This window comes from Nicotiana tabacum, chromosome 23 (assembly GCF_000715075.1).
Source record: "Nicotiana tabacum cultivar K326 chromosome 23, ASM71507v2, whole genome shotgun sequence".
In the NCBI taxonomy this organism is placed as follows: Eukaryota; Viridiplantae; Streptophyta; class Magnoliopsida; order Solanales; family Solanaceae; genus Nicotiana; species Nicotiana tabacum.
In genome coordinates this window covers 67463154-67487687 of record NC_134102.1, presented here as the reverse complement: position 1 = coordinate 67487687, position 24534 = coordinate 67463154, and the positions used below count along the sequence as shown (strand labels likewise).

The 24534-nt window shown below is 37.6% G+C and overlaps 1 protein-coding gene across 1 annotated transcript; it reads right to left on the bottom strand.

The window, feature by feature from the left end:
- Positions 1–47: 47 nt before the first annotated feature.
- LOC142177198 (uncharacterized) lies at positions 48–18641 on the bottom strand. Its single transcript, XM_075245664.1, has 5 exons — positions 18395–18641; positions 18238–18302; positions 17615–18130; positions 747–864; positions 48–676 (listed from the first exon to the last, which is right to left on the bottom strand). The coding sequence occupies exons 1-5, from the start codon at positions 18639–18641 to the stop codon at positions 48–50; spliced, it is 1575 nt and encodes a 524-aa protein (XP_075101765.1).
- Between the last annotated feature and the right edge of the window lie 5893 nt (positions 18642–24534).

The window sequence follows — 24534 nt, the reverse complement described above, 5'->3', positions numbered from 1 at the left end:
TTGAATGGTAAAGTCCCTATTGTTGTTTTGAACGCAGTTCTGTACGCCTATAGAGATTCATCCAACTTTACAGACCTATCCTTACGGGAAGCAATAACTGTCTTTTCAAGAATTCGTTTAAGTTCACGGTTAGCCACTTCAACTTTCCCATTAGTTTGGGCATGGTACGGGGTTCCTATTTTGTGTGTGACCCCATACTTAGACAATAATGTAGCGAACTGCTTGTTCACAAAGTGCGACCCAGTGTCATTGATAATCACTTGAGGTGTCCCAAAGCAGGTAAAGATGTTCTTCCGTAAGAACTCACACACCACCCAAGCATCATTGGTCCTAGTAGGGATTGCTTCGACCCATTTAGAGATGTAGTCAATAGCTACTAGGATATACTCATATGAATAAGACGATGGGAATGGACCTATGAAGTCAATGCCCCAAACGTCAAAAATTTCACATACCAGAATAGAGTTTAGTGGCATCTCATCCCTCTTGCTAATGTTACCTGTCCTTTGACACTTGTCATATGCAGCTATATACGCCCGTGCGTCTTTGTACAAAGTAGGCCAATAGAAATCGGCCTCTATGACCTTTGCTGCAGTGCGATTTCCACCATAGTGTCCTCCAATTGCTCTATCATGGCAATGAGAGAATGCTTGCCATCTCTCCTTCAGACACACACCTTCGAATCACACCATCTGCACATAGTTTAAACAAGAAAGTTTCATTCCAAAAATAGATTTTTACCTCACCTTGAAGCTTCTTTCTTTGATCACGAGAGAGGTCATGAGGCAACCATCCACTAGCCAAAAAGTTGGCTACATCAGCATACCAAGGCGGCCTTTCGGAGACCGCAACAATGGAGAAAATCTGCTCATCAGGGAACTCTTCACTTACTTCAATTGTTTCAACCGGAGGTCTCTCAAGTCGAGATAGATGATCGGCGACTTGATTTTATGTGCCCTTCCTATCTTTTATCTCCAAGTCAAACTCTTGGAGCAATAACACCCACCGTATTAGACTCGGCTTGGACTCCTTCTTACTCAACATATATTTCAGCCTTCTATAATCAATGCACATTCTTCACCCAGTGACTGTTCTTGTGGGGATCAACTCATTGTCTTTATTTTTCACCGCTGTCATGCCTCCCTTCTTAGGTACAACTTGCACCAGACTAATCCATTGGCTATCAGAGTGTTATACGTGAAAGTATGCCATAAGTAAATTGACGGAAGCTCGGAAATGAGATGTTACATCTCGCATTTTTGTATGTTAAAATTTCGTCGTAGGTTAATCGACATAAATTCGGGAATGAGATTATTTTGAGATTATAGGCATTATGCTATTTCAAATAAGTGATGAGTAAATTCGTGAAGGTGAGAGGATAAGCAAATCGAAGAAAATAAATTTTCTACAAAGTTTGATATTTTGGGATAAAATACAGTCCGAGCTATAATACTCAGTATTTATGGACTAGTGCCATACAAGGTACCACATGACCATGATAGTAAGATGTATGAAGTGTGTTAAAAGTGAGTAGTATTTTAAGTAATTTGATATAATTCTTAATTATGTGGGTAATTGGTTAATTATTGGATAATGGGATATTACCTAATTAATTAAGGATTTTGGATGACTTACCCCCCCCCCCAAAACAAAACGTGGCAGCAACCCCCATCACTTTTAAAGTGACTATTCACTCTTACATAGATGACAAATTTAGAGGATTAAATGGCTTACTTATCTAATAAGTGGGCCACACCCACTAGAAGAGCTTTCCTACACTAGTGATATGTTTTATTTTATAATATCAAAAGACCAAGAATTAAAGAATTGAGAGAGTGGGCTGGTCGAAGTGAATCCTTCAAAGAGAAAATATTTCCATACCAAATTTGAATGATGTTGTTCGTTGATTCCGTGCCAATGGGATAAAGCGTGCATTGCAAATTCTAAGAGACCACAGTATAATCTTTTTCAAGAATATCATACGAATTTTCTCTACTTCGATCCGTCATTAGATGTTTTTCGCAAAAGACGTGTGTTAGAAGGATTGTCAAGAGAATCGGCTCAGGTATGTTAAGGCTATCCCTTCTTTACTTTTGGCATGATCTATACGATACGAATGAAATGAGCAAATGCACAACTTGCATAAATGACTATATTCATAGAAGTATTAGAGGTGCCTATGTTCTTGAATTCCCATGTGTCTTATTATTACATCATCTGTTCATGGGTCTCAGAAAATACGTAAGTTGATAAAGTTTATTTCATGATATTAATCAGAGGCATAATGGTCTTATGACGTTCCGAAATTTTTTATTGACGTACTTCTCCTGCATTGCATTATACATGTACATTGACCCATGATCAGATGGCATTATATACGTGTATATATGTATATTATATGTATATGGGATATGGAAAAAGGTTACAGCGTTATATACGCACCACCACCTGATCAGCTGGTATACGTTGATGATTTTGCCTACAGTGGCCGAGATGATATGATGGGATGCCCTCAGAGGCTTGATGATGTTATGAACACATGTATCTATGCATGACACAACATTTATACGCACGTGCATGACATTATAAATGTTTCAAAATTTACAAAGTTATTTAGACTTACAGGAGGAATTCTTTATTCCATGTTTTATCTATGTCTCTTATGTATTAATTTTCATGCCTTACATACTCGGTACATTATTTATACTAACGTACCTTTTGCCTAAGGACCTTGCGTTTCATGCTCGCAGGTCCTGATAGACAGGTTGAGAGCCCTCCAAGTAGGTTATCAGCTCATCGAAAAATGTTGGTGCGCTCCATTTGCTCTGGAGTTGCTATTGGTCAGTATGATTAGGACATGTATGATTGGTATGGCGGGGATTTGTCCCAACCTTTATGACGTTTATATATCCTTATAGGCTTGTAGACATATATCGTATACGTGAAAGATTGTACGGCCTTATCGGCCTATGTTCAGTGTAATATTTATCTTATATGCCCTATGTCACATGTATAAGTTTTTATGTCAGATTGGGTCGTCTTATATTGAGTATTCCTTTATGATTATTCTGGTAAGCCATGACGGCCCTTTTGGCCCATTTGCCAATGATAGTACATTAAGAAAGATATGTTACGTTGGTACTAGGTTGAGTAAGGTACCGGGTGCCCGTCACGACCCTTCGGTTTGGGTCGTGAAAAAAGTGGTATCAGAGCAGTTCTGTCCTAGGGAGTCTACAAGTCGTATCTAGTAGAGTCTTGTTTATGGGTGTGTTGTACACCACACTTATAAGCAGGAGGTTACAGGGCATCTAGGACTGTCACTCTTTCTTCTTACTCTAGATAGTGTGGTAGAGCTTAGTTATAACAACTCAATTTCCTAAACTCTATCTTATTCATAATACGATGATGCCTACATCTAGAAAGACGGTTGGTAAGGGATTGAATACTGATGTGGAAGAGTTGAGTCAGAGGAACTCGATTTTGCATCATGCTTATGATAAGTAAATATAAGGTCTCTAGCAGACGTGTGAACTTATCGAAAAGAAGCCCTAAGGCATGAATATCTATCCACCCAAATGGTAAAAAGCAACGAGAGATTCAAAAGGTAGATACAAGCTTCAACAAGTAAAAGAAGCAAGGTGAAGAAGGGTACGAGGCGCCCAGTTAATGAAGATTATCAGTATTTACAATTCAGGTAGAGAAATATAAGCCTTTTGAGTTACCTTCAACAATAACAGATGTATTTACAATCGACCACACCCATCTCAGTTATGCCCTATGGGAACTAACAGATATAGTTTAAGAGAAGGACGTGCTGTGAGGATCCGGCTGGGGTTAGAGTAACCCAAAATGGTGGATGGATCGTTTGCGTTAGTTGACATTTCAGAAGGATATTGCTAATGTGCTAATAGATCTCCTTGTGAGACACCCAGAGGGTGCACTCTAAAATAGTGCAGCTGGATATGAGTACTACAAAGATAGGCACTGGAAGCCTGGAATGGATAGATATTATGTTATTGTGGCTCACATACCTAGTAGAGAGAGAATGTTAGGCAACCCGAAGAGCCGGTGGATGGATCAAGGGGAGCTAAAAGCAAAATAATGTCTTGTTCGAGTTTTCAAAATAAAGCAATATACATAAATGTTAGCGGGAAATAAGAAGAGAGTTAATGAAGCATTATGAGTAAGATGTGATACATGGATGACAACGGTAGATCAAAAAGATGACAGTATTACAGAGTCTATAGTCAAGTGAAGGAAAAGACGAGAAGTGACAGACCTTGAGACAACAAAAGAGTATAGGCCATAAAGTCATATCCTCATTTCAAGAAATAAGTTTGTGACTCCAACGTGATTACCAAAAGGAAAAATAATTAGACCCTAGAGTAATAAGAAATCAGCATGGACTGATGAACAAGATAAACTAAATATGAACTAGGGACTGAGTAATAGTTGGCATCATGAGAATTTCAGAGATTGCGTCCCGGCGATAATAGAATGGACAACAGAAGAAGATTCATGAGAAATTCAGAGAATGGTCATTCAGGAAGACACTTCCCTAAAGCAAGCAATATGAGCAAAGTTAAGCTTAAGGGACTATATGTGCCAGTAATACTAAGTGTCACCCTCGCGAGTAAGGAATTTTGTTATCATTGGTACAGAAGGATTATCGCGCGGCGAGTAAGGATCATCGATGATGTGGAAAGACGCCAAAGATGAAGAGGTAAAACATCTATACGTAGATCGTCGTAGCTCTAATTCATAGTACTCCCCTAAAGGGGTGAATGTGGAGTGATGTGACATGAAGTTAGAATTAAATGGTTCTAGTAACTATGGAATGGTAAAGGAGGAATGCGATAAAAATGAGAAAGGGATGAGATTGCAATCATTCAAATCCTACAGATATACTATAATTCCAGAACATTATGCAAGCACGACGTCAAGGAGAGGAAGTAAGGGTTTCTTCCCGAGATGTTATTGATAAATAACCCAAGAAGGATTACGCGGAATGTTGATATGAGAATGGGCCAACGAATAGTTAGCAGTTGATTCAGGAAGAGCCTAGTTATGGCTAGACAAGAGGATACAGACAAATCAGCAGATCGTGCAAGATAAACATAGTGAACCCCAACGTGGGGAATTCAGTCTCGCAGATATGACATCGTGATCCTTGAGATATATTCAAATAAGAGTTGGGGTAGTTAAAGGTAAATAAAAGAGAATGCCACTGGGAAGACAGTCAAAATATCAGTTCAGAAGCAACCCTACAAGTACAAGGGCGTGGGGGTAAGTAACTACGGATAATCATAGGCGGGGAAGAACATCAAAAATTCCGTCAAGTATACGATGTGATAAGATTGTAACTTTACAAGAGCCAGAAGGTCTCCCTAAATACTACAACGAAAGACTAGCTGAAGAAATAAGGAAGAAGCCTTCAACCTAAGCACAGTGACATAAAAAGAGGAAATGGTCTTGTAACAACAGTCTCACAACAACATTGTATGCACTCCATAAAGAAGTCGCACCTAGCGTGACTAATAAGCGGGAAATGAAACCAAAAGTAATATTCAAGACCATATGAATTGCACAAAATTCTGACATGCATGGGAACTAAGATAAGCTAAGTATGTACGCAACAAGGGGGCAGAAAGATTAGGAAAAGTAATTGCTTATGTTTAAAGAAAGATGAGAAGGAGCGAAAGGAATTATTTGATCAATGATCTAGAGTTATACGTTATGAACGCACTCAAGATTTCAGAGTATTATCCATGCAACATGTATGTTGATAATCATACAGTTGTAGAAGACTCTGGTATAAGTTAAAAGAAAGAATTGAGTCCAGGTCATAGACAAGGGATTAAATTATTAGCTGAGGATATCATGGATATTCCATAGTGTCTATGAAAGGCTAAAGTAATAACTCATACCATGAGCCGCAGATCGGAAGATAGCTTACGCCTACATAAAGGCTGATCAGAAGGAAGAGAAAACTAAAGAGTTACATCAACAAAGTAAATCAGGAGTCTGATTATTGGACCCAGAAAATTATAAAAATCGTGATTGAGGACATTGCAGAATCACTCTTAATATCAGAGGTACACGAGAGATAGTACAACAACCATATTCTATAACGGCTCTACAAGAATGCTAGTTTAAAGAGTACCAGCCTCATAAGAAGTCAGTATGGAGCTACCACCAGATTGTTATGCACCAGAGGTGCAAGTATTATAATAGAGCTTCAAATTGTGGATGTGAATTATACCTATGTGGAAGGGAGGTCACGAAAGAGATAGAAGATGTGATGCGAGATTTTACGGTAAGTAAGGTAAAAGTGAACAACGTATGAGATACTCAAATACAGAAGGTTGTGAATAGTCCATACTTCAGATAGAAGGCTAGAAGTGCTGGAAATCAGTATCCAGGAATGATAGCGGCATCGTTAATGGCATATCTTCCAACCTATGGTTTCTAAGTATCGAGAGATCTATTCAAGAGAGCAAAGAAGAGTTGGAGACGATGTGATGTCTCTCTTGATGTTCCGGAATAACATAAGAAAATCTATGATGCAAGCAAGTTTAAAGATTGCGAGTAATATAAATAGATAGGTTTAGGTTGCAAGCTATTGTATGGTAAAGCGACAAGGTTCTAGAAGACAGGAGTAAGGATAAGAAAGGGTGAGTGAGAAGGTGACGAGAATGGATAAGTCCTTAGGATTAAAATACCCATGTAATGTGAATCACATTGGGATGCTATGAAATACGGTTATGGAAGCATGGCATCGCCTCCAGGTGGATTAGTTTAATTATTTCAGATGTTCCCCGATGAGACGTGAGCCATAGCGGCAGTGTTACATAAGAGGTCAAGTTATCGGTATTAAGGTGAATCAATAATGGATGGATAAAAGTTACAAAGTATGAGATGAGATTAGACCATCATTCTTAAGATGAACAGGAATGAAGAAGCATTAAAGGACTTAGATTTATGCATATAGGATAAGCAATGAGAGTAACCTGGAGTTTGGTAGCAGAAATCAGTAACGATAAATCAAAGTAAGAGTCATGGAAGTAAATTCACACGGATGGATAAACAGATCTATGAAATAATGTATAACAATATTCGTAAGTTCAACCAAGTACCGAGCAAAGAACTTCAGTATACCCATAGATGCCTAAAGGGACATCTTATTAAGCTCTGTATATGTTTACAAAGTGAGGCCTAGAGATTGGCTAAAATTTGGAGGAAAAAGTAGAGAAGAGTCGCATAGGCACACTTACAAACTTAGAGTCGTACACACTGCATGATAAAAGGTAGCAACAGTTACAAGATTGGAAGGATTCCGACCATGAGTCGTGGTGTGAGAAAGAGGCCTAAAGGGGGGAATTCCCTGGCCTTTGGGATTCATTCACAACATAGTTTCCTAGATGGCAAGAGGAGTACTAAAGTATTCGCAAGAGCTATAGGTTATGATAATGATAAGTGCATCAATCAATATTCGAGGACGAATGTTCCAATGGGGGAAATGATGTTACACCCCATGTTTTCGTACGTGAAAGTATGCCATAAGTAAATTGATGGAAGCTCGAAAATGAGATGTAACATCCCGCATTTTTGTATGTTAAAGTTTCATCGTAAGTTAATCGACGTAAGTTCGGGAATGAGATTATTTTGAGATTATAGGAATTATGCTATTTCAAATAAGTGATGAGTAAATTCATGAAGGTGAGAGGATAAGCAAATCGAAGAAAATGAATTTTCATCGAAGTTTGATATTTTGGGATAAAATACGGTCCAAGCTATAATACCCGGTATTTATGAACTAATACCATACAAGGTACCACATGACCATGATAGTAAGGTGTATGAAGTGTGTTAAAAGTGAGTAGTATTTTAAGTAATTTGAGATAATTCTTAATTATGTGGGTAATTGGTTAATTATTGGATAATGGGATATTACCTAATTAATTAAGGATTTTGGATGACTTAACCCCCCCAAGAATTTCATCTCCAACGTGGCAGCATCCCCGTCACTTTTAAAGTGACTATTATGTCTTACATAGATGGAATATTTAGAGGATTAAATGACTATTATGTCTTACATAGATGGAATATTTAGAGGATTAAATGGCTTACTCATCTAATAAGTGGGCCACACCCACTATATGAGCTTTCCTACACTAGTGATATGTTTTATTTTCTAATATCTAAAGATCAAGAATTAAAGAATTGAGAGAGTGGGCTGGTCGAAGTGAATCCTTCAAAGAGAAAATATTTCCATACCAAATATGAATGATGTTGTTCGTTGATTCCGTGTCAATGGGATAAAGCATGAATTGCAAATTCTAAGAGAGCACGGTACAATCTTTCTCAAGAATAACGTACGGATTTTTCCATACTTCGATCCGCCTTTACATGTTTTTCGCAAAAGACGTGTGTTAGAGAGATTGTCAAGAGAATCGGCTCAGGTATATTAAGGCTATCCCTTGTTTACTTTTGTCATGATCTATACGACACGAAAGAAATGAGCAAATGCACAACTTCCAAAAATGACTCTATTCATAGAAGTATTAGATGTGCCTATGTTCTTGAATTCCCATGTGTCTTATTATTACATCATCTGTTCATGGGTCTCAGAAAATATGTAAGTTGATAACGTTTATTTCATGATATTAATCATGAGTTACAGAGTGGTTCGCTCGGCCAGCACGACACCGGGTGCCAGCCACGCCTCCCCAGGTTTGGGGCGTGACAAAGTGGTATCAGAGCGGTTCGTATCCAAGGAAGTCTACAAAGCCGTGCCTAGTAGAGTCTCACTTATGGGTGTGTTGCGCGCCATATTTATAATTGAGAGGCTATAAGGCATTTAGGAAATGTTACCCTTCTTTTGTTTCCAGATCGTGCCATAGAGCTGAGTCGTAAGAAGTCAGTATGAAGCTTTCGCAAGATTTTGTATGCACTAGAGGTGCAAGTATTACAGTAGAGCTTTAATACATAATGTGGTAGGAAGGTTATGAAAGAAACAACAAATACGATGCAAGATTGAAAAGTAAGTAAGGTAAAGTAGAGGTGAAGAAGGTTCGAGATATTCAACTACAAAGGTTGTGAATAGTCGAGACTTCAGATATAGTTTGGGTTTTAGTTTAATTTACAGAGGAGACCCTAGTGAATATTTTGTAAATCTCTAAGAGTTAACATTCGAGGACGAATGTTTTAAAGGGGGGAAGGTTGTCACATCCCGTACTTTTTTACAGAGGATTTGTGACCATAAGACCCCGTAAGTTTACAACTTTGATACCGTAAGATACATATTGATATAGTATTTATTTTGAGTGGAACATTTATTATTGAAAAATGTTTAAAAAGTATGATTTTATATAGTTATTAATATTTTCGGATATGGTAAATTATACACATAATATAAGAAAGTTTATGAGATTTTCTTTATTGTAAAAATAGAAGTTATTTTCTCACAAGAAAAGATGGTTATCTTTTTACCATTTTAAGAATTAAGCGTACGAGAATTTTTACTTTTTATATTAGATTAGGAAAATTATAAGTTGAGAAAATATATGTATTTTTTTACATGGATGTTTTAATGGAATAATAGTATATGTATTGATTTTATATGGTACCACATGACCACGATAGTAGGGTACATAAAGTATATTAAAAGTGAGTAGTATTTTTAGTAAGTTGAGATAATTTTTAATTATGCGGGTAATTGGTTAATTATCGGGTAACAGGACATTACCTAATTACCTAATAAGTGGATAAAGATTTACATTTCCCACCCCACCTCCACGTGGCAGCACCCCTCTAAGCCTATGAATGACTCTTAAGTCATTAGTCTAGGTGGCACAATTGCTATGTGAAAAAGTGTGTGCACAGATTTTCTTTTTATAAGCTTTTCAAATCCTTTCCACGAGACAAACACAGATTGAATTTACAAACTGAGTATTCTGCAGAGATCATGGTACCAAACAACCAAATTGATTTATTAAAGCAAGCAAGGACTAAATTGGTAATTATCTAAAATATTTTGAATAAGTCTAAATTTTCCCACGTGGAAGCAACATATAGACCCTTAGTGACTCTTGAATTAAATTGCAAGATGGCACCTTTGAAAGGGTTTGGTACTCTAATCCCCATTCTCCACAATATTAAAATAGAGGACTACTCAACCTGGATACTACCAAGCAAAAGAGAATGTTCAGTTAAAGGGTAAAGCCTTAAATAATAGGCAATAGCTACCTAGCTTTTATTCATTGTTAATCAAAGCGTAGTGTTAAACTTCACAGTTCATCAAGATCCTTAAAGCAAGTTTTAAGCAACTGTACCTCTTGAACCGGGATTTGCTTTCATCTTTTGCTTTTCTTACATCAATGCCAGTAATTAGCACATACATCAAACTTCATTAATTGTTCTTCGTGATGACGTGAACAACAATATGCTGTAACTGATTATAAAGCCAATTTCTTCATCTATAAAGGCGGGAAGCTTCGTGCACCAGTTATGTGAGGCTATCCCCTTCATTCTTTTGCACGACTCCGATTGTACATAATATAATGAACGAGCTCCCAAAGATACTCTACTCTTAGAAGCTAGCAGTACTTACATTGCTGCCCTTCTTATGAAACGATTGATATTGATGTTACTTCTTTTATTCTTATATTATCAATGTTGTTGGTAGTTCCTGATTCTTGATGAAGAGTTAATCCTAATAACGTTTACGAAGGATACCGACCTTATGTCACTCCGAAAGGTTCAAAATGTGATTCCAATGAGTCCAGCATGTATCATATATATGTATCTATTTTACTCTACCGAGCCGCGCTATAGTCGGCCGGGTACGGCACCTATTGTGCAACCACTGATCAGTTGGGTTTTACCGAGCTCCACATGGCCGGGTACGATTCTACCGAGCCCTATGATGGCCGGGTACGTTTTACCGAGCCTATTATGGCCGGGTACGATATGATGATGGTGATGCCCACAAAGGCATATGTTTTAAAAGTTTATGTATATATATGTATGTATCATGTATTTTATGTCAGTAGCCCTCAGAGGTACCCAAATGTCACAGGTTGTATATTCTCTATCCCTATTTACATTACTGTTCTTACTTATGCTTTCCTGCCTTACATACTCAGTACATTATTCGTAGTGACGTCCGTTTTATTTGTGGACGCTGCATGTCGTGCTGCAGGTCCTGATAGACGGGTAGAATCAGTTTGACGAGCCCTCATAGTAGACGAAATTGGCATTCAGCGAAGGATCAGTAAGACTCCACCTCAGTCGGAGTGCAGCCGAGTCTATGAGTCATCGTGTCAGAGTTTTTCTACAGACTTATGGGTATGCCAGTACCCTATCCCATTTGATGTCAAATAATCTTAGAGGCTTTGTAGACAGAGGTTCATTTTGTATAGTATGTCAGAGGCCTTGACGGCCCATATGTATTTATGTTTTAAGAAAAAAATGTTTCTGTGATACAGTGTTTTCCCACTTACGCTTGTACATTATGAGTCGTGGCCATGTTGGCCCATGATAGTTACAAAAGGAATGAGTTCAGCCAACTCGACCTATGTATGTTCTAGTTTTGGTCGAACGATCATGAGTTACAGAGTGGTTCGCTCGGGCCAGCACGGCACCGGGTGCCAGCCACGCCTCCCCAGGTTTGGGGCGTGACAAAGTGGTATCAGAGCGGTTCGTATCCAAGGAAGTCTACAAAGCCATGCCTAGTAGAGTCTCACTTATGGGTGTGTTGCGCGCCACATTTATAATTGAGAGGCTATAAGGCATTTAGAAAATGTTACCCTTCTTTTGTTTCCAGATCGTGCCATAGAGCTGAGTCGTAAGAAGTCAGTATGAAGCTTTCGCAAGATTTTGTATGCACTAGAGGTGCAAGTATTACAGTAGAGCTTTAATACATAATGTGGTAGGAAGGTTATGAAAGAAACAACAAATACGATGCGAGATTGAAAAGTAAGTAAGGTAAAGTAGAGGTGAAGAAGGTTCGAGATACTCAACTACAAAGGTTGTGAATAGTCGAGACTTCAGATATAGTTTGGGTTTTAGTTTAATTTACAGAGGAGACCCTAGTGAATATTTTGTAAATCTCTAAGAGTTAACATTCGAGGACGAATGTTTTAAAGGGGGGAAGGTTGTCACATCCCGTACTTTTCTACAGAGGATTTGTGACCATAAGACCCCGTAAGTTTACAACTTTGATACCGTTAGATACATATTGATATGGTATTTTTTTTGAGTGGAACATTTATTATAGAAAAATGTTTAAAAAGTATGATTTTATATAGTTATTAATATTTTCGGATATGGTAAATTATACACATAATATAAGAAAGTTTATGAGATTTTCTTTGTTGTAAAAATAGAAGCTATTTTCTCACAAGAAAAGAAGGTTATCTTTTTACCATTTTAAGAATTAAGCGTACGAGAATTTTTACTTTTTATATTAGATTAGGAAAATTATAAGTTGAGAAAATATATGTATTTTTTTACATGGATGTTTTAATGGAATAATAGTGTATGTATTGATTTTATATGGTACCACATGACCACGATAGTAGGGTACATAAATTATATTAAAAGTGAGTAGTATTTTAAGTAAGTTGAGATAATTTTTAATTATGCGGGTAATTGGTTAATTATCGGGTAACAGGACATTACCTAATTACCTAATAAGTGGATAAAGATTTATATTTTTCACCCCACCTCCACGTGGCAGCACCCCTCTAAGCCTATGAATGACTCTTAAGTCATTAGTCTAGGTGGCACAATTGCTATGTGAAAAAGTGTGTGCACAGATTTTCTTTTTATAAGCTTTTCATATCCTTTCCACTAGACAAACACAGATTGAATTTACAAACTGAGTGTTCTGCAGAGATCATGGTACCAAACAACCAAATTGATTTATTAAAGCAAGCAAGGACTAAATTGGTAATTATCTAAAATATTTTGAATAAGTCTAAATTTTCCCACGTGGAAGCAACACATGGACCCTTAGTGACTCTTGAATTAAATTGCAAGATGGCACCTTTGAAAGGGTTTGGTACTCTAATCCCCATTCTTCACAATATTAAAATAGAGGACTACTCAACCTGGATACTACCAAGCAAAAGAGAATGTTCAGTTAAAGGGCAAAGCCTTAAATAATAGGCAATAGCTACCTAGCTTTTATTCATTGTTAATCAAAGCGTAGTGTTAAACTTCACAGTTCATCAAGATCCTTAAAGCAAGTTTTAAGCAACTGTACCTCTTGAACCGAGATTTGCTTTCATCTTTTGCTTTTCTTAGATCAATGCCAGTAATTAGCACATACATCAAACTTCATTAATTGTTCTTCGTGATGACGTGAACAACAATATGCTGTAACTGATTATAAAGCCAATTTCTTCATCTATAAAGGCGGGAAGCTTCATGCACCAGGTATGTGAGGCTATCCCCTTCATTCTTTTGCACGACTCCGATTGTACATAATATAATGAACGAGCTCCCAAAGATACTTTACTCTTAGAAGCTAGCAGTACTTACATTGCTGCTCTTCTTATGAAACGATTGATATTGATGTTACTTCTTTTATTCTTATATTATCAATGTTGTTGGTAGTTCCTGATTCTTGATGAAGAGTTAATCCTAATAATGTGTACGAAGGATACCGACCTTATGTCACTCCGAAAAGTTCAAAATGTGATTCCAATGAGTCCAGCATGCATCATATATATGTATCTATTTTACTCTACCGAGCCGCGCTATAGTCAGCCGGGTACGACACCTATTGTGCAACCACTGATCAATTGGGTTTTACCTAGCTCTACATGGCCGGGTACGATTCTAACGAGCCCTATGATGGCCGGGCACGTTTTACCGAGCCTATTACGGCCGGGTACGATATGATGATGGTGATGCCCACAAAGGCATATGTTTTAAAAGTTTATGTATATATATGTATGTATCATGTATTTTATGTCAGTAGCCCTCAGAGGTACCCAAATGTCACAGGTTGTATATTCTCTATCCCTATTTACATTACTGTTCTTACTTATGCTTTCCTGCCTTACATACTCAGTACATTATTCGTACTGACGTCCGTTTTATTTGTAGACGCTGTATGTCGTGCTGTAGGTCCTGATAGACGGGTAGAATCAGTTTGATGAGCCCTCATAGTAGACGAAATTGGCATTCAGCGAAGGATCAGTAAGACTCCACCTCAGTCAGAATGCAGCCGAGTCTATGAGTCATCGTGTCAGAGGTTTTCTACAGACTCATGGGTACGCCGGTACCCTATTCCATTTGATGTCAAATAATCTTAGAGGCTTTGTAGACAGAGGTTCATTTTGTATAGTATGTCAGAGGCCTTGACGTCCCATATGTATTTATGTTTTAAGAAAAAAAATATTTTTGTGATACAGTGTTTTCCCACTTACGCTTGTACATTATGAGTCGTGGCCATGTTGGCCCATGATAGTTACAAAAGGAATGAGTTCACAGCCAACTCGACCTATGTATGTTCTAGTTTTGGTCGAACGATCATGAGTTACAGAGTGATTCGCTCGGGCCAGCACGGCACCAGGTGCCAGCCACGCCTCCCCAGGTTTGGGGCGTGACAAAGTGGTATCAGAGCGGTTCGTATCCAAGGAAGTCTACAAAGCCGTGCCTAGTAGATTCTCACTTATGGGTGTGTTGCGCGCCACATTTATAATTGAGAGGCTATAAGGCATTTAGGAAATGTTACCCTTCTTTTGTTTCCAGATCGTGCCATAGAGCTGAGTCGTAAGAAGTCAGTATGAAGCTTTCGCAAGATTTTGGATGCACTAGAGGTGCAAGTATTACAGTAGAGCTTTAATGCATAATGTGGTAGGAAGGTTATGAAAGAAACAACAAATACGATGCGAGATTGAAAAGTAAGTAAGGTAAAGTAGAGGTGAAGAAGGTTCGAGATACTCAACTACAAAGGTTGTGAATAGTCGAGACTTCAGATATAGTTTGGGTTTTAGTTTAATTTACAGAGGAGACCCTAGTGAATATTTTGTAAATCTCTAAGAGTTAACATTCGAGGACGAATGTTTTAAAGGGGGGAAGGTTGTCACATCCCGTACTTTTCTACAGAGGATTTGTGACCATAAGACCCCGTAAGTTTACAACTTTGATACCGTTAGATACATATTGATATGGTATTTATTTTGAGTGGAACATTTATTATAGAAAAATGTTTAAAAAGTATGATTTTATATAGTTATTAATATTTTCGGATATGGTAAATTATACACATAATATAAGAAAGTTTATGAGATTTTCTTTGTTGTAAAAATAGAAGTTATTTTCTCACAAGAAAAGAAGGTTATCTTTTTACCATTTTAAGAATTAAGCGTACGAGAATTTTTACTTTTTATATGAGATTAGGAAAATTATAAGTTGAGAAAATATATGTATTTTTTTACATGGATGTTTTAATGGAATAATAGTATATGTATTGATTTTATATGGTACCACATGACCACGATAGTAGGGTACATAAAGTATATTAAAAGTGAGTAGTATTTTAAGTAAGTTGAGATAATTTTTAATTATGCGGGTAATTGGTTAATTATCGGGTAACAGGACATTACCTAATTACCTAATAAGTGGATAAAGATTTATATTTTTCACCCTACCTCCACGTGGCAGCACCCCTCTAAGCCTATGAATGACTCTTAAGTCATTAGTCTAGGTGGCACAATTGCTATGTGAAAAAGTGTGTGCACAGATTTTCTTTTTATAAGCTTTTCATATCCTTTCCACTAGACAAACACAGATTGAATTTACAAACTGAGTGTTCTGCAGAGATCATTGATTTATTAAAGCAAGCACGGACTAAATTGGTAATTATCTAAAATATTTTGAATAAGTCTAAATTTTCCCACGTGGAAGCAACACATGGACCCTTAGTGACTCTTGAATTAAATTGCAAGATGGCACCTTTGAAAGGGTTTGGTACTCTAATCCCCATTCTCCACAATATTAAAATAGAGGACTACTCAACCTGGATACTACCAAGCAAAAGAGAATGTTCAGTTAAAGGGTAAAGCCTTAAATAATAGGCAATAGCTATCTAGCTTTTATTCATTGTTAATCAAAGCGTAGTGTTAAACTTCACAGTTCATCAAGATCCTTAAAAGCAAGTTTTAAGCAACTGTACCTCTTGAACCGAGATTTGCTTTCATCTTTTGCTTTTCTTAGATCAATGCCAGTAATTAGCACATACATCAAACTTCATTAATTGTTCTTCGTGATGACGTGAACAACAATATGCTGTAACTGATTATAAAGCCAATTTCTTCATCTATAAAGGCGGGAAGCTTCATGCACAAGGTATGTGAGGCTATCCCCTTCATTCTTTTGCACGACTCCAATTGTACATAATATAATGAACGAGCTCCCAAAGATACTCTACTCTTAGAAGCTAGCAGTACTTACATTGCTGCCCTTCTTATGAAACGATTGATATTGATGTTACTTCTTTTATTCTTATATTATCAATGTTGTTGGTAGTTCCTGATTCTGGATGAAGAGTTAATCCTAATAACGTGTACGAAGGATACCGACCTTATGTCACTCCGAAAGGTTCAAAATGTGATTCCAATGAGTCCAGTATGCATCATATATATGTATCTATTTTACTCTACCGAGCCGCGCTATAGTCGGCCGGGTACGGCACCTATTGTGAAACCACTGAAAAAATGTTTCTGTGATACAGTGTTTTCCCACTTACGCTTGTACATTATGAGTCGTGGCCATGTTGGCCCATGATAGTTACAAAAGGAATGAGTTCAGCCAACTCGACCTATGTATGTTCTAGTTTTGGTCGAACGATCATGAGTTACAGAGTGGTTCGCTCGGGCCAGCACAGCACCGGGTGCCAGCCACGCCTCCCCAGGTTTGGGGCGTGACATTATAAATGTTTCAAAATTTACAAAGTTATTTAGACTTACAGGCGAAATTCTTTATTCCATGTTTTATCTATGTATCTTATGTATTGATCTTTATGCCTTACATACTCGGTACATTATTTGTACTGACGTCTCTTTTGCCTGGGGATGCTGTGTTTCATACTTGCAGGTCCCGATAGACAGGTTGAGAGCCCTCCAAGTAGGCTATCACCTCAGTGGAAGATGTTGGTGCGCTCCATTTGCTCCGGAGTTGCTATTGGTCAGTATGATTAGGACATGTGTTGATTGGTATGGCGGGGCTCTGTCTCGACCTTTATGACATTTATATATCCTTAGAGGCTTGTAGACATATATCGTGTATGTGAAAGATTGTACGGCCTTATCAGCCTATGTTCAGTGTAAGTTTGGTCTTATAGGCCCTATGTCACATGTATAAGTTTTTATGTCGGATTGGGTCGTCTTATAATGAGTATTCCCTTATGATTATTCTGGTTAGCCATGACGGACCATTTGGCCCATTTTCCAATCATAGTACGTTAAGAAAGATATGTTACGTTGATACTCGGTTGAGTAAGGTACCGGGTATCGCGACCCTTCGGTTTGGGTCGTGACACAGAGATAGGGAAGATCACTCTCGCATCTAGCAATTTGATGATCTCCTTGTGCACTACCTCCTCCAAAATTTTGTTCAACTTTTGTTGGGGCTGCACCACTGGCTTGCTATTTTCTTCCAATATAATTTTGTACATGCAAATGGCTGGACTGATTCCTTGAATATCAGCTATACTCCAGCCAATGGCCTTCTTGTGTTTTTTTAGCAGCTCCATCACCTTTTGCTCCTGTGTACCTGTCAAGTCAGCAGAAATAATCACAGTAAAATTATTAATTTCAAGAAAATCATATTTCAAATAAGTGGGGAGGACTTTCAATTCCACATTAGGCTTAAAATCCTCCTCTTTTAGTTCCTCCTCATTAACCACTTGATTCTCAGTTTCAAGAGCTTCAGCCTCTTTCTTTATTTTAAGATCTTCATCCTCCACTGTGCTATACTGAGTAATACACCTTTCTAGAGTATCCCCCACAAGTTTGTCAAACTCGTATGTTTCAGTCATTTCCTCAACAACATCCAGTTTGAAACACAAGTAGGCGGACGCCTCATCACTTAGGTATTTTATCATCCTCTTCACCTGGAACACCACTTTTTTAGTGCCTATCTGAGCATAAGCTGGCCCTCATAGATATCAAGGATAGCTCTGCTTGTACATAAAAATGGCCTCCCTAGAATTAGAGGCACCTCCTTGTTCACCTCCATATCCACCACAATAAACTCTACGGGGAACATAAATTTGTCCACCCGCACTAGAATATCCTCAATGATTCCTCATGTAAAATTGTGGTCTAGTCAGCCAGTTGTAAGGATAATGGTATTGATTTAATCACTCCAAGCTCACCTTCCAGTTTCCTGAATACAGATAGAGGCATTAGATTTATAGAAGCACCAGAATCACAGAGGGCCTTGTCGAATTTTTCACTCCCCAATGAGCATGGTATGGTGAAGTTTCCTGGGTCCCCACACTTTTGGGGAATTATATTTTGTAATATGGCACTGCAATGGGCATTTAGCTTGACCACGGTTGTCTCCTCCAATTTTCTCTTGCTAGACAAGATTTCCTTCAAGAACTTTGCATAAGCAGGCATCTAAGTGAGTACCTCTATGAAGGGAATGTTCATATAGAGTTGTTTGAGCATCTCCAAGAATCGCCCAAAACATTTGTCAAGTTTTTCCCGTTTCATCTTTTGAGGGAATGGTAGAGCTGACATATGTCTGCTTTCTTCAATCTCCTTTTGTACCCCACTACTATAGCCTTTCTGCTCTTCACCCTTTTTCTCTATTGGTGTCTCTGCCTGCTTGTTCACTACCATGGGTCTATCTTTCACCACTAGGTCAACAAATGTTTTGCCACTTCTTAGAGATACAACTTTGATTGTTTTCTTTGGGTTCTTTTCAATGTTAGAGGGCAAAGTACCAGGAGCCCTCTCAGATAACAAATTTGCAATCTATCCCAATTGTCTTTCTAAATTCCGGATGGTCGTGACCTGCTCTCGTATGGCTGTGCCCTTCTCTCAGATGGCTGTTCCCTGAGTCTCAAATTTTTTATCTGATTTGTTGATGAATGCCTTCATGATATCTTCCATACTAGACTGATTTGACTATTGTGGCTGGTATTGCTGCCTTTGCTAGTTCTGAAAACCTGGTGGTCCTTGACCCTGGGGTCTGAGATTATTTTGCTACCATGAATTCAAGCTCCCACTAGGTGAACTCCACGAAAAACCTGGATGTCTTTGAGCCATAGCATTATAGTTGTTCCCACCTTGGTAGTTTCCTCTATTAAAGTTCCCCACTGCGTTGACTTCCTCAGCTGATGATTGACACTCATGTGTAGGGTGTCCCAATCCACAAAAGTCACATGCTGCTTGTTGTTCACTCTGTAGCTTGGCCAATGTCATTTTCCTTATCTCATTGGCCATGGTTTCTAGCTGGTCTTGCATGGTTGTGTTAGAGTCCACTTGGTGAACCCCAACTAATTTTCTTCTGTCATTACTCTTAGTAGGCCACTGGTTAGCATCCTTTGATAATTCATCAAGGATTAATACAACCTCATCTAGAGTTTTCTTCATTAGTGGGACTCCACATGCAGTATTCAGAGTTCGCCGCGAAGAAAGTGTCAGTCTATCCCAAAAATCCTGGAGTTGCATCCACAAATCTATGCCATTGTGCTGACACTTTCTGACTATCTCCTTGAATCTTTCCCAAGCTTCAAAAACCATTTGTATCCTTATGAACTTCCCTATTTTTGCAGCTGAGAAGTACTTGTGAAGAAACTTCTTGGTCATATCTTCCCATTTCCTGATCCATCTTGTGGGTAAGCTACGAAGCCATTGCTTCGCGTCATCTTTAAATAAAAAGGGGAATTCCCTTAAGTAGACTGCATCCTTTGATACTCAATTATATTGGAAGGTGTTCATGATATCTTCAAAGTCCATCAATTGAGTATTAGGATCTTCGTTCACCTTCCCTGTGAAAATGCAGTTGTTTTGGATAATTTGAAGCAAGCTTGCTTCAATTCGAAGTTGTTTGCTGCTATGGGTGGAGGTCTGAAACTTGACAGTCCTTGATTATAGACTGGCCTAGCGTAGTCACCCAATGATCTTCCAGGCCCGGGTGCTAAATTCTCGAACTGGTCTTCAACCAAGGGTCAGTTTAGATTGAATCTTCGACCTCCATCATCATTGACGGTCTCATCAGCAATTTTTCGTGCAGCTTCTTGTTGTGCTGCCTCTCTTGCAGCTAAGTCTACTCCATCATTCTCTTTGTTTGCTATGGTATCTTGAGTCGAAGTTTGACCCATGAAATTTTTTGTTAATTCTCTTTCTTTTCTTAGTTGTCGCAGGTGTTTCTCCAACTCTAGTTCGTAGGGTATCACTTCCTTTGAAGAGGATCGAGTCATACACCAGAGAAATCAAACCTGTATCCTGTACACAAGTGAGAAACGTGAATACACTAAAGTAAAAATTGGTTCCTGAATTAGTACTAAAAACTATTTTAAACACTATTGATTGCCAATCCTTGGCAACGACGCCAAAATTTGACGAGCACAAAATACAACACAAAATTATTGCTTGCTATGCAAAGATAGTATAGATTAATTACCTTCTCCACATGGATTGGATTTAAACAGTGTTCGAATAATCTCTAGTTGATTATTATCCAGAAAAATTAACACTTGATTTGATGACTATTACTACGATTAACTACTAAAAATTAAACAAATAATAATTGATCACAAAAGACAACAGATGAGCAACGAATAAATATCAATGAGGGGAATAAGGGTATTTGACTAGATAGGTGCAAGATAACTGACTCGAGATCCAATTCTTGAGTTAATTCACTCTATAATATGGTTGATTCTCACAAATTCAATCGATAATCAGATTATGCTTGAAGTTAATGTTCTTCTTTCGATTAAACATTAATTCAGTAATTAATCCAATTGAAGCACGATAAATAATTGCAACAATAAAATGATGCTTATGATCTAAGGGTAACTTCTCACGAATATTCCCCTATTTTCTAATTCGATTAACAATTCAAGAGGCTCTTTCGATTACCTATTTGAATCACGAATTTAAACTAGAGCCTAAGATGTGAAGAAATTCAATATCAAACTCCTCTTTTGATTAAGCAAAATAATAATTAACTCCACAAGACAAATTAACTCTCCGTCAATTCATTCTAACAATTTTCAAGAATCGAATCCCTAATCAAGTTATCGAAACACCGTATCTGTCAACACCCTAATGAAAATTACTCCATAGCAATGGAGTATGACATCTCAATAAGGTTCAAAAATAAAGAAAACATCAATTCTAATGATTCGATACAAACTCACGTATTGCACCGATTGCTGGTCGAAATATTGATGAATTCTTGAGTCTTCTTGCCTTGGTTGATTCTCCAATCTTCTGTAGGTCAAAAGTCCCCTCAAAATCATATTTTTGGTGTATTTATACCATGTAGAAACAAATTCGGACAAAGCTACCCTTTCCTAGACGAAGTAGGAAACTACTCTGTGATTTTTTACACCCGCGTCGCGCCATGCGGCGTGCTTGTGAGGACAAATCTACCCTTTCCTAGACCAATTTTTGTGTTGTTGCACCGTGCCCCGCAGCACCCCATGCGGCGCGGCTGTGCCTTTTTCTCAGATAAATTCGTTTGTTCACTTTTTGACATCCGGACATGGTCCTCGACCCCCGAACGTGATCCCAACTTTATATTTTGAGCTTCTACTCAGACTTCAAAGCTCCAACTTGTTCGATTTAGCTCTAAATTACCTTAATAACTCGGAATCATTTTCTGCAAGATATAAAACAAGTAATAAGTGTAATTCACTATCAGTTAAGCTCAAACACACGTAAAATGCAGTAATTAGAGTGCAAGACTACGTCTAAAAGACGGGTTTGTAGCCTACCATCAATGTTACCCCATGTTTTTGTTTGTAAAAATACGTCGTAAGTAAATTGATATGGGCTCGGAAATGAGATCATATTTGAAAGTACATAAAGTAAGCTAGTCATGTTACCTTGCAGATTACAAATTCTTTTAGCTTTTAATCCTTCTAAACCTCTTGGTACTTGCAGTTCATGATTTTGAATATTTGTAACCTCCAAGGTAACATGACTAGCTTATGAGTGAGACTAGGGTTCTTAACATGATAAGAAGGTGATTTTATGATGTATTTTAGTTTTATTATAGTCGTGTGTTAAGTTTTGAAGTCAAGCGAGTTGTGAAATAAAAGTCGACGAAAGTCGTCACAAGTTACGTTCATAAATTGTACTGAAATTTGGGTCTAATCTTACTGAGTCTACGAGTCTATATTCTAAATCATTAAATCATTTGTCGATACGATATCAGAGTAGAGAGATATTCGTATTTCGCGAGACTGCGCATACAGCTCCCTTTGAGACCCACAAGATCGATTGAGAATTATCTTGCTATATAAAGTTATGGTCTTCGTCTCCAAGCCTTATTTTCTACCCAAATCAGACCTAAAACTCTCCCAATACCTCCTAAATATATCCTTAGTATTTGGAAGCAAAATCAAAGGTAGAGAAGGTGAAACAAGTGGATTCAAGCATTTGGAATCCGAACTAGTCGATAGTTCGCCTCTTTCTCTCTTCGTGGATGATTGAAGAAGGTATAGCAATGAAGTAAGCTCCGGAAATTGGGGGGTTTGTGTGCTATAAGGTATGTTCTTCACCCATTTCCTTGGGTTGATTCGTTTTTAGGCCATAGCAAGCCTAGATGTTCTTCACCCCTCTCACTAGGTTGATAAGTTATGGCATTTGTATTGTGACAATAGTGTTGTTCATTGCTTTTAGACACAGGAGCTGCAGGTTAAGTTAGATTTAGGATTATACGGTATGAGCACCTAATTTTTGACCATATTTAAATTTTTCACTACTCTTTAGTATATAAATAGTTTTTAAGTTTAATCTTGATATTTTAGTTTTTGTTTCACCTTTTTATAGGTTTTATTTGAGAAAATTGGAAACCAACAAAAAGATTCACATTTTTAGAATATTATTTTTTGTTTATTTGAAAAAGAAAAGAAAAACTCACAAAAAAATATGTTCTCTTTTAAAAGATACTTTAGCTAATATTTCATCATTATTTGTCTTAAAAAGAAAAGAATTTGAAAATGAAGCAAATAAAAAGAACCAATCAGGAATGACCAAGTTGCAAAAATTCTCTCACAATGGCATTGCCAATTCCATTTTTGTGCCTCACGTGCTCTCAGATAGCAGATTTTTCCTTTTAAGTGCATTGGAAAGAGAGAAAGATTCCTCCCAAGAAATTTCCACTCACCTGCTCACATATTCATCACACAATTAAGGGACATTCCTTGCACAACCGGGAGGGGGAGGGGGGAGGGGAACGAAAAAAGAAAAAAATGAGTGCTTCTTCTTCCTCATAGCAGCAACAAAAATCCACTGCTTCTTCACAAAACAAATCAGTGAACTCCCACAAATTTTAGCTTGAAACTAGGTTAAAGCAATCCCTAACTTCACCCCAAATTCTGGCTCAAAAACACCCCAACCAGCCCCAAAATGAAGTCATGTAGCAGTTGCAATTTTCAGTCGAGTTGTACACCAAAATCAGCCATGAAATCGCCTTGAAACCAACAATTTTTCCTCCACGAAACCCAGCACATCTTAACCAAAAATGGAATAGATCGGGTGAAGTTTTCTAAAAGTCCGTTCGAGTTAGAAGTTTTCCGGTCAAGGTCTTGTTCACGTTTCCGGTTCTGGCCGTGTGTCAGGTTTAAGTTTCCTCCTCATTTTGTACATTGCTGAAGGTTTTGAATCAAATTTGGAAAGGAAATTCTCAAAGGTGCATTTTAATTACATAATGAATATTTAATCCACTGAATGCTATATGCTTTGTTGTTTGATTGTTTCTCTAGTTAATGAATAGCTTCTACTTGTTTAAGCTTTCAAATGCATGTTTGGATGGATTTACATGTTGCTCATGGAATTTCTCTTCAACTGTTAATGTTAATTATTTATTGGCTTTAATGACAGATATTGGGCTGTTTGCTTACTTTAGTAATTTGCATTGACTGAAAAATCTGAAAATTAATTAATTTAGCATTAACATGCCCTTTGGAAGATTGTTAGATAATAAAATTGGGCCATTAAAGTTAATAACCAATGATGGATTATCTTACTGTTTGCTTGGTTTTCATTAAATTAGTTGTTGAGTTTTTCTTATTGGTTTCTTGTTTAATTAGAAAACTTATTAATTTACATGTTAAAAATATTGGTTTAAGTTTGGTACATAATCTGTTGAGTTGGGTTTAGTTAGACTTAGAGGATGAAGATTTGGCAGATGGGTTTTGAAATTTTAAAAAAAAAACAAAGTGGATTTGAAAATTTTCATTTTTATTTTTGGACTCTATTAAGCTGAACCATATCAGGCCCAATTAATAAGAGCTGTAGGTAACCCAATCTTAGTAAGTACATCCAG

Excerpts from the sequence above, each read along its gene's own strand:
- LOC142177198 (XM_075245664.1), bottom strand. The coding sequence starts at position 18,641 with ATGCCTGCTTATGCAAAGTTCTTGAAGGAAATCTTGTCTAGCAAGAGA. Across the intron at positions 18,303-18,394 it reads TGTATTCAGGAAACTGGAAG|TGCGGGTGGACAAATTTATG; the intron begins GTGAGCTTGGAG and ends AGGATATTCTAG. Across the intron at positions 677-746 it reads TCAAAGAAAGAAGCTTCAAG|GTGTGTGTCTGAAGGAGAGA; the intron begins GTGAGGTAAAAA and ends TGTGATTCGAAG.